Below are 11,364 nucleotides of genomic sequence, written 5' to 3'. Positions count from 1 at the left end.
TATCCTTTATACATCGAAAGTACAAATCACTAAGACTTTATAATATTTAAATTATTTTATAAATATAGATAGATGTTCATGAATTTTTAAATTTATATTGGTTTTGTTTGTTTATGCAATTTTATACTGATTTTCACTTTAGTTTTTTCTGACTTTTTTGTCAAATAAAAAATATATAAATACTTATGAAAGTATTTTACATATCTTAGATGAAGAACCAAAAATGAATAAAACTAATCTTATTTGGTTTAATTAAAATAAAAATAGTAGTACTTTATTTAAAGGAATATGTCTAATTCAATATATACACACAAACTAAATAAATGGACCAATCCAAATTATTACACCCAAAAGTATAGATTGAATAAAATAACAGCATATTATTATTTAGAGTACTATTTTATTTATTTTTATACCTATAAATTACAAAATGAACCAGAATATACTAATAAATGAAAATAAATATCAACCAATTGTTACAATTTATTTATGTTGCAAAATTTATATATGAAAAAGATTATCATTATATTCAATTATATATCTTTGAATTGATCAACTCTTTAGTTTTTTTTTTCAATTTGATTCTCAACAAAATATATTAAATTATACTTAAAATTACTAAAATGTATTATAGATCTTAGAAAAAAAAGCAATCTAAATAAAAATAACAAAATTACAATGCACCCAAATAAATAGATTAGACATTATATATTTCTAAAAACACATTTCTATTAAAAGAACTCAATATTATTTCTAATAAAAACGTCAAAATAATATTATTTATAATAAATCATACATATAAATTTATGTGACTACAAGAAATAGGTTTCCCTCCTTTAGAATAAAGATTTGATTTCCTTATGATATTTCTATATAATTCATAGTTATAGAGTCGCGCTAATTGTATTGGTTCCTTTCAGTTGATACAACCCTCACAATATCGGTAATGACACAGAAAGTGGTAGAGATCTGTGAATGGAAGTGTCGTGATTATCTCTCTCTGTCCAGTCGAGAGAAGATACAAAATCGCTACTAATGACGCTCTCACTCTGGTCCATAAACATCACGTCGACACATACCTCAGCTTCTTCGTCCATATTAAACCAGCGGTCAGGTATACCTCTGATCTCAATCTTTCTCATATCATTGTTTTGAATATCATAAGAGAGAATCTGAAAAGTAAAAAGAAAATCCTTTGGTATCAGGAGAACCTTGCCGTTTTGAGTTGTACCTTTCACATTGAATGTAATGGTATTGACAAGATGCAGTTGAGAAGGCTGCACAACCAGACTCTTGCACGACCATTTCTTGCTCCCGGCATCTTCCACAGACCATAAAGCCACGACACCCTTGTCTTTAAGATTTGTTTGGTCAAAAAGAGTTGGTTTTCCACCATACTCCAAAAGACCCACATTCTGAAACCTTTCAAGCAGCTCGTCGCCGTCCCTGCGAGGTACTTGGATCATGTTGAACTCTTCAGATTTAACGTCGAAACTCACAAACACATATTCAAACGGACCAAGCAAAGCCATGTAGTATATATATAACCCCATCGATACACAGTCCTTCTATTTTGCAAGGCACGTGAGGACAAAAGTCCGAGGGAGTTGGAGCAGCCTTTTTCCAGGAACCTCGTCCACCTTTTAGTACCAATACCCAATTCTCTGAACTTATCACTTCCATATTCTGTTTCAGGTGTACGCTAATCGAGGAAATCACTTTGTACTTGTGGTTAAGAGCGTCGTATCCGAAATAGTAGCTGACGATTTTTTTCCCTCCTGGAGGTACGGTCATGTGGTCGGAGTTTTTGAAGGGTATGGTGACAAGTTGTCTCGTGGCAGGGTTATAGATCCGAGGCTTATTCCAATAGACGTAGCACATAAAGCCACCAAGATTTTGCAAGATGTGGCTTCCCATCCGTGGGGTGGTCAGATCGTGGTCAACTAAAAAGGCAGATGGAGTAGTAGTAGTAGTAGTAATATTAGGGTCTTGAGGAGCCGATGAGAGTATTTCAGTGTCAAGGTAGTTGTTTACATCCCATAAACACATATAAAGACGAGGGGAAGGGACTGTAAGAAAACGGTGGGTAAAATATCGTGAGCTGATGAGCGTTAGCCAGAGCTTTGAAACACACATGAATCTCATCAGGGATTTCACAGGCAGTCTCGTGAGAATTTCCTCCGTCACTAAATCCATAGGAAGTTCCGTAAAGGCCATAGTAGCTCAATGTTGGAGAGAAAGCAATCGTTACTATTTACTATATGGAGGTGATTCATCTTTTATTTGGTTAATTTTCCTTTATTTAAATTTCCTTTATCTAAATTTCCTTTTGACTCCTTATTTCCTTTTTCTAGCAGTTTCGACCTAGTGAATAGACTCGCATACTCTGATTTTGATCAGTAGACTCGCATATTTTTTATTTCCTTTTTAGCAGTTTGATCAATACACCTTTTCTTGAAAAAAAGAATTATTTCAAGAAGCTTAGCCTGCTTGGCGGACATTCAAGGAATCGACGGGTGAGTTAATTTCTAATTTCTATCATCGTGATGTTGAGGGTTTGTTCTCTATTTTTGTTTGTTTATCGAACTGTTTTGTATTTTCTTTATATGATACGGCATGACCAACAGACCACATCTGAATGATGTCCTATGACAAATGAAGAGCCGTATGCACTTTTCAAACTTACTTTTGTGCCATGCTATGGTCATAGTGCTCTTCATTCTTACCTATTTCACATAAGCTGTTAAACCGGACCGGATTTTCTTAGGATCGATTATCGATATCTTCTGATCATAACTTTTCTATATCTTGTACATATGTTATATGTACAAAATTTTGCTTTTACACCGTACAAAATAATGAATAAGAATATTAAGAATAAGAATAAGACGATAAAAATAGGAAAATACCCTAGATAACACTAAAAAAGTTTTTGTCACCAAAATGTTTTATTAAAGAGGTAAATATACATTTATATCCCTAGGGTTAACTAATCCAAACCTTAGGGATTAGAGTTAAGGGGTGGGTATTTGAGATCGAAGTTTAAATTTTTATAAAATAAAAAATAAATATTAAAAATTTGAAAATAACTTTTTTTTTAAAATAGTTTCAAAAAGCACTTTCGAATTACAAAAAGAAAATTTGAAAAAAAAAATAAAAAACAATTTTCAAAAAAAAAAGAATTATAAAAAAATGAAAAATTATAAAAGAATCGAATTTGAAAACATATAATCAAAAACTATATAAAAAAATATTTTTTATATTTTTTTAATTTTTTTATAAATATCTAGGGTATTAGAGTCTTTTAACCTATTAAATAAAAAAATTTGGTCATTTTTCTTATTGTGGTCTATTTTTGTGACCAAAACTTGAAAATGTTCAATTTAAGAAAATTACCCATAAAAAATATCCATTATTTTGTTTATGGTGGTTATCGATGTAAGCAACAGAAGCGGCCGCTGAGCCCAAATAGTTTCCAAGTCTAAAGCTAAGGCGTAGCGTGAGTGCCTTCCGTTGAGTTTTTTTTGTTCATTTGCATTTGCATACATTGGCTACATGTTTTCAGAAGGACAAAAAATATTTTAGGAGCTTTTAATGTATTTACTTACAATTCCAAAATGTAATATTTTTTAAACATAATGTATGTTTCAAAGAATGTAAATACGTCAAATCAATGTTAAAATAAGTTTTACTAAAAGAACTGATGATTTTTTTTTGATCAAACCTTACTTTTATAAAATTCTCACTTTCCATGAATGGAGAAAGTGTAAATACATGAAAAGAAAGCCATTCATATCAAACAAACAACTATTACAAGGAAACAAATACAACATTGGAAGATAGAGGCATACAAAACACATAAACAACTAATGATGTCGAGAAGTCCTCTAATCTCAGTGACCATCGAACTGTAAAGTGAGATGAAGCCTTGGAAATTAAAGACCACAATCAGTGATATAAATCCCAAGATTGAAGCAACAAAAAGTGCACAATCAACAATCTTCAACATGGTTACAAATCCTTTGATTAGAACTTTAGTGTTAGATGTATCTCTAATCTTTAAGAATACATTCCCTACCCCAAAGCTACATAAAGTAGATGATGAAACTGGGAGAAGAGAAAATTCCATAAAGCAGAAAACCGAAAAGTAAACGACTCGATTCACATGAGTGGATATGTGAGGCATCAATTCATTAAGCTGCCACTGAGCACATAAGGACTTGAATACCTCAAAGATAGAACTGCATACTGCAGTAAAGGGGCACACCAAGGCGAGAAAAAAAGATAGATCAAAGGAGAGTTTAAGATACCAAACCAATGATATCAACTCATCACCCAATATTAAGTTATAAAATCTATGAGATGACCACCTAGATTAATGGAAGAGCAAGAGAGCAGGAGATGGGGATAGAACAACCCAATGTTGAATCGACAAACACAATGACAAGCATAATGAACGGGAGAAGAGTATATATGAAATTGTTGGGAGAGAAGCTGTGAGAAATCCAATCAACACACCAGTGTAAAAGACCACACCGCATACTGCAGGAGACAAGCACTTTGAGACAACTTCTGTCATCAACATACACAAAAGAAATAACACCATCACTGAACACATGCACCAGATTCAACAAAGGAGATTTCAAATCAGGAGTTTTTGAAAACAGTTAAGGAGAGGCTGTGTCGAACAGCAGAAGAAGCATGAGAATGAACGGTATGTCAGGAGGATCCAGTGGTTTTGGCGATGAGTGAGCTTCAAGCGGCAGAAGGGAAAACATACATGGTGGTGGATCAGGAGTTAGAATTGCAGAGGGCGAAGTCGCGACGGAAGGGGGAGTCGCGACTAGGGCTGGGCAAAATATCCAGAACCGAAGAACCGACTCAAAACCGACCCAAAAATCAGGGTCCCAAACCCGATCGGGCCCGGGGTAAATAACCAAATGGATCCTAAATTAATGTATTCAAAGAACCGGTATCCAACCTGATCCGAACCAAGAACTGAATGAGTATCCGAAAATATCCAAAACGTAAATATATATTCAAAAATCATTTAAATTAAAATTATAAATTAAATATATTAGTTATTTCAATATTTTTGTGTATTTTTGGATAAAATATGATATTTTGGATAGAAATACTCAAACAAAACTGTATCTAATGAGTATTTTTGGTTATTTTTGGTACTAACCGTATTTGGGTAGCTTGGATACAAAATCCCTGAATCGAATCAGGAAATATGATTACTTTGGGTATTATTATCCAAACTCGCTTCAGATACATTAGTTATTCGGTTATTTTCATGTTTCTTTATATCAGAACCAAATTCATCCGGACCCGGGAGGATCCGATTCGAACCCAGTCCGAAATTTTGTAATACTCGAATGGGGCCTAATTTCCAAACCCGGAAAACATGATATCCAAAAAAACTGACTTGTACCCGAACGGGTATCCGACCTAGTCGCGACGGAAGAGATGGAGGGTGGAGTTGCGACGGAGGAGACGATTAGATTACAAATATAGAGTGAGGTATTACCCGAATCACAACTTTTAAAACTTAGATTTGTTTTTTCATAGTTGTGCACAAATTTTTTATTAAATTCATTTTAAATAGTATTATCGTAAAAATATATTAAATGATACAACATCTAATGAAATTAAAAAAAAATGTAATAAACCAAATAAGACCAATATTTAAAGTATTTTGAACTAGAACAACTACAAACTACTAGAATATTACGTGTTCTTATAAAAACTCAGTCTCAAATTTTAAGTCAGTCTCTTATGGTGGGTGATCTTATAAATCCCATTGATTGTTCCTGGAATGAGGATCTCCTGAATGAATATTTTCATCCAGATGATGTGAAGATTATTCGTGGTATAGCAGTTAGTAGAACACAAAGGCCAGATACATATGGCTGGACGTTTACGGACTCTGGTAAATACTCGGTAAAATCAGGGTTTAGGACAGAATCCTTATACCCGGATCGGGGTCCAAGAGTGTTAAGTTATGGACCTAATGTTAAACCCCTTTTGGCGCATTCTTGGAAACTAAAATGTTCTCCGAAACTAAGACACTTTGTTTGGCAAGTTTTATCTGGGACACTACCAGTATCCAAAAATCTGAAGGCTCGTGGTATAGAGTGTGATCTCCGGTGTGGTATTTGTGGGGCAGAAGAGGAATCCATCTATCACGTTATTTTTGAATGTCCACCAGCACTTCAAACATGGGCTTTATCTCGAATCCCTTCCCCTCCCGGAATCTTCCCATCTTCCTCACTTTTTACCAGTCTGGATCATCTTTTTTGGAGACTTCCAACAGATGTTGATTTGGAGTATTTTCCATGGATTATGTGGTATATATGGAAAAATAGGAATGAAAAAATTCATAATAATAGGACTGTAAGTCCTCAAGAAATTTTGCGCAGAGCGGATGTTGAAGGATCACTTTGGGCTGAAGCCCAACTTTTGGTACAAGAGAATCAGGGGTTTCCACCGACAGATGGGAGTTGGCAGACATTGGGGTCCTCTCGAGTTTGCTACATTGATGGGGCGTGGAGAGAACATGATGCTTTTACAGGCCAGGGCTGGTATTGCCAGAAGATAGATTCAGAGGACGTAATGATGGGCGCAATGAACCTTCGACGTAGCCTATCACCTTTACATGCTGAATGTGAAGCTCTGATTTGGGCGATGGAGTGCATGAAGACCCTGCAGTTCTCAGATGTAGTATTTGTGACGGATTGTTCTCAATTGGTGAAGATGGTGTCCTCACCTGAAGAATGGCCGGCGTTCGCTACACACATGGAAGAATTCTGCCGAAGTAAGACTTTCTTCCCTAACTTCATGATCAGACATATCTCAAGGGCACAAAACACAATGCCGGACAAGCTTGCACGTGGTGCGAGAAGTTCTCCTTCAGCTATGCTATATGTCGATTCTTTACCTCCGGTTTGGCTATCTGAACCGGTGGCCCCATAGGCTTCTAGTCTATTATGATGTCAAAAAAAAAAAAAAAAAGGAATATTACGTGTTCTTAAACTCACCCAACCACCAAAGTACACTTTATGGTCTTGAGTAGGGCATTGAATGAGCATTGACCGCCAGGACCGGTGCTGTCTGTTGTACGAGAGTAGCTGTTTACCTTTTCCTTTCTTAGATATCTTATATAATAAAGTAGGCTTGAGTCCCTCCTTAGAGTGCCACCTCATTTGGAAGGATGGGGCAAAATGTGCCACGTGTACCTGCAGCTTGCTCAAACACACGATGTAAGCTACGTTTGCGTATTGGGCTGCTCAAACATTGGGCTTCATGATCTAAGTTGGTCCAAGTACGGTCTCATATACAGTTTCATCCTATGCGTCGAGACAACGTCGCCCTCTTATCGATCGGACTTCCGCTGCAAAAACGGTGAATAACCCATTCGTTCAATTAGCGTAATTAGCGCTTCCATTTACTCCATTAAACCAGAACCTCCACTAAATTGCATTCAGTACCACCCTCGCCCTCCTCAAAGGTTACAGATCTATATAAATAAGAATGTAAGCTTCGGTAACTTTCTAATATTGTTTTTTTCAAACAGATTTTAAAGCTCCTTGGCAAAGTAACGTTTCTGAAGTCTCAAGCTTTTCACCACCTCTGTATTTCTCGGCATAACCGGAACCGTCATCTCTCACCTCCCGCCGAAAGCTTACGCGGCGCTGCGAAGCACGTTTAAGACGAAGATGTCGCTGCATAAGAATACTTCGGCCGTATCGATCTTGGACATGTGTTTTGATCTCACCAGGTTTAAGACGGTGACGATCCCGACGGTGTCGTTCTACTTCAGAGGTTTGTTTTATTCAACTCCATGTTCTTATGTGCGTTTGCTTCACATCTGTCTTTGTTATGGCTTCTAGATTCTACCAAACGCAGCACAGATCTATGCTTCATGGAGAAACTTTTCCTGCAATCACTGTACAAGGTAAGAAACAAACCTTTTCACAAGTATTTCCAATGGAGTTTCCACAACTGTTGTCTTTCTCTGCAGGTTGTGGTCTGTGTATCAGAAACAAATCCTCTAATCATATATCTCATGGACGTTGAGAAGCTTCTTGAGTCAGAAAGATTCTACAAGTTATTCCAGATTCTCTTGAACAAAGATCTCTGGTCCTGTCTTGACTCTTGTCTCAAGAGTATTAGTACCTGAAGATGATATCCAAGAAGTAGCTGAAGGGGTCTCTGCTCTCTTTCCTTACAACATCGAAATCAGACCACCTGAGGATGAATCTCAGCTCTTGAGCTGGATGAATCGCTTAGAAGATGACATGAAGATGGTTCAGTTTCAAGACAACAAGAACCAAAGTATCCCTCATGAACCTCAATGGCTCAGTATCATTGCATCTTTGCAGGGATGTATGCGTGTGTGCATGTTTAGCACCTTAGCTCTTGCATGCCATAACAAATGCAAAAGCTACAGGTCTGAGACAAAAATTGTGGTGGCCGTCAGCATAAATCCGACAATATTGATCGCATGAAGGAACATGTTGAGGAGAAAGAAAGCATCCCTCCTGTTCAACAAAGGTAACAAATTACTGATTCACTTTAAAAAAATGAACTGCTAGGGAAGTCTCTTGAACTTTTTTGTAGCTGTATGTTCTTCTTGTCGCAAGTCATTGGAGTTGTTTCCGATTTAGTCAAAACTGAATCTACAAAACATCTTTTTATGTCTTAGTGACATAGAAAATTGCATGGCCTTTCTAATGTGTTTTCTCATGTTCTTACCATTAGTTGATTAACTCTGTTTGCAAGCTGATAATCTAAGCAATTACATATAACACTGATTCTTGAGTTTTTTTTTTCTTCAGGCTCATCTACGCCAGAAAACAGCTAGCTGATGGCAAAAGACTACAACTTTCGAAAAAGCTACGTCAAACTCTTATAAGGTTTTCATTTATTCATATCAGTCTATGGTTTTATCAGCAAGAAGACAGTAAATATAGCTAATTACAGATGCACATGAATATAATTTTCTCTTTTCATGCGGGACAAATAGGACGTTAGTTAATTTCTATTTTCATTGGTTAAAACGGTTTAATCTTTTTACTTACTGATCATTGCTCCTTCCTTGATTAAAGCTAGAAAACTGACCTTTTACAGATATTGAGTATCAGTGTGAACTTCTTCATGATATGTCTCACACTATAGTGTATTTTCAGTACTGTTTGTATGAAGTTACAAGAATATAGTATTGCTAAAAGAGCCATAGAGAAGGCGTTGTAGTTGCACCAAATGAATCAAAGTTTAAGATGATGATAGATGAATGCAATTGCAGGCAACTATTAAATTTATAAAATAAATAAATGTTTCTGCACAACATGGAAACAAAAAACCTTACAAAAACAAATTCTATTTCATTTTTATATTTTATAAAATTATCTTTAAACTCTCTCGACTTATTTTTAAATTATTTTCATAAAACTAAAATTGAAAAAATGAAAGGCAATAATAATGACAGGTATATGAAGAGCTACTAATTCACCAGTATCCCTGAGAACGTTAAAAATGAATTATACATTAATTCAAAAATAATTGACAAATATTACACCATTGATTTCAATCATGGGAGTAAAAGCCTTAAGGTAAGGATTCATCGAGTAAAGTTTGATGAAGTAGTAGTCTTTGTGAAATCTGTCTATAAGATTGAAATAAGAGTCTTTGTGAAAAAAAATGTTTCAAATGGATTAAGCAAAGTATGCTTCACTTTTTTTTTGTCTAAATTCAGAAGTGTCCCATTTGTTGATATTCAAATATATTAGATCACTTATGCATGTTTTGTGGTGTTTCCCAAATTGAATCAGTAAAATATGCTACATATTTTTTAATCGCTTTTAACTTTTAAGGCATCTTTTTGATGATATTGAAATATATTAAATCCCTTATGTATGTTATTATATTTTGAGTAATATGTTCTCTTGGTTTTTCCTTAATTGGATATTCAGTGTACGAAAACAAGTTCATTTTTTACTTAAGATCGATGTGAGTTGACGAGATGCGACTATCCATCCATTATCAATGTGTACTTTTTTTTTGTACCAATTATCAATGTGTAATTCCTTTCAAAATGTAAGAACATAATATCAATTTTTTTGGTTAAATGAACATAATATCTATTCTGATAATTTTTTTCACAAAGTAACATAAATTCAGACAAAATGTTATAAATATTATTCTATAAATGGTTAGTTAATTTATGCATAAGTTAAAATTCAATTTCTTTACAATAATCTCAGGACCAATGATGTAGAAGTGAAATAAATTATATCTACATACTTTTGATAAATATCTTATTTTCTAAGATGAAAAAAATCTATTTTATATAACTACAATAAAATGTATATTAACAATTAACTATATATTTAAATTATTGTATCAAAATAATTAATAAATAATATTATAAGAACCCGCGCCGGAAGACCCCTAGTATTTAATACATTTGAAAATTGATTGATAAATTTATACTAGAAGCAATTCATGCATTGTGTGCTGTGCAGGTGATTTTTGTTTTCTTCACGTGTTTTAAGGTCAGATACTTTATTTTGGGTCAAAAAGGTCAAATATTTTAATAATATGTTTTTTCTTATAGGCTCCGAATGGAGAAAGCGGGTCAAGTGTTGCGGATCTAGCGGAACAAGTGGATCAATCGGAACAAGGGTGGATCGAGCGTTTCGAGTGGTACAAGTGCGGATCAAGCAGATCTACCAGTTCAAAACATATGTTTGAATGGCAAAAACGGATAAAAAATATTTCAAAGTACTGTACAAGTTTAAATTGTCGTATATAATTTTGTAAGGTTATTTATTTTCATAATTAAAAGAGTTATTTTTAAAAGTATTTTCTAAATAAATAACGAAATTATACACAATATAATAGAACATTATTTTAAACATATATATTATTCTTTTGAGTTTTAACATGAGTTCATATATGCATAATTGGTGTATTATCAATTATAGTCTTAACCTAAAATTATAAAAAAGCTAAATATTCTTAATAGTTGTATGTATACTTTAGATATTCTAGTTTTTTAATACATAATATTTTGATTTGATAAAAAAATGGCTCTAATAGTATAAAACATTACCTATTTATATATTTGAAATATGAAATATAAAAATTTCATACTATTGGAAAAAATTTAATAACTGAAATTTTATGATATTATTTTGGACAAAATTGCAATTTTGTAATTTTTTTACATAACCAAAACATTTTCAAGAAATGACATATATATTTTAAAATCATAGTATTAATTAATAAATTCATAAGAACCACTCGAAACACTCTAACTTTGTTGCGTAACTACTGTAGACGGTTCACAATTTTTAT

At 33.9% G+C, this 11,364-nt stretch overlaps 2 protein-coding genes across 4 annotated transcripts; one reads left to right on the top strand and one right to left on the bottom strand.

The window, feature by feature from the left end:
• Positions 1 to 932: 932 nt before the first annotated feature.
• On the bottom strand, positions 933 to 2,217 carry LOC103853405 (F-box/LRR-repeat protein At2g40920). Its single transcript, XM_009130318.1, has 2 exons — positions 1,657 to 2,217; positions 933 to 1,568 (listed from the first exon to the last, which is right to left on the bottom strand). The coding sequence occupies exons 1-2, from the start codon at positions 2,215 to 2,217 to the stop codon at positions 933 to 935; spliced, it is 1,197 nt and encodes a 398-aa protein (XP_009128566.1).
• A 965-nt stretch (positions 2,218 to 3,182) lies between these two features.
• Positions 3,183 to 9,136, top strand: LOC103852872 (NEDD8-like protein RUB3). 3 transcript variants are annotated; one of them, XR_630023.3, is made up of 5 exons: positions 3,183 to 7,513; positions 7,580 to 7,827; positions 7,896 to 7,960; positions 8,027 to 8,559; positions 8,844 to 9,136. XR_630023.3 is itself a non-coding variant. In XM_033283138.1 (3 exons), the coding sequence occupies exons 1-3, from the start codon at positions 8,072 to 8,074 to the stop codon at positions 8,980 to 8,982; spliced, it is 282 nt and encodes a 93-aa protein (XP_033139029.1). In that variant the 5' UTR covers positions 7,967 to 8,071; the 3' UTR covers positions 8,983 to 9,136. The 3 variants fall into 3 exon arrangements, 1 of the variants encoding a protein (XP_033139029.1); XR_001957337.2 differs by having other exon boundaries at positions 7,580 to 7,960; XM_033283138.1 differs by lacking the exons at positions 3,183 to 7,513; positions 7,580 to 7,827; positions 7,896 to 7,960 and having other exon boundaries at positions 7,967 to 8,148; positions 8,494 to 8,559.
• The last annotated feature ends 2,228 nt before the right edge of the window (positions 9,137 to 11,364 follow it).

This window comes from Brassica rapa, chromosome A02 (genome assembly GCF_000309985.2).
Source record: "Brassica rapa cultivar Chiifu-401-42 chromosome A02, CAAS_Brap_v3.01, whole genome shotgun sequence".
NCBI classification, from domain to species: domain Eukaryota; kingdom Viridiplantae; phylum Streptophyta; class Magnoliopsida; order Brassicales; family Brassicaceae; genus Brassica; species Brassica rapa.
The sequence above is the reverse complement of the archived record's forward strand: the minus strand, read 5'-3'. Positions and strand labels throughout refer to the sequence as shown.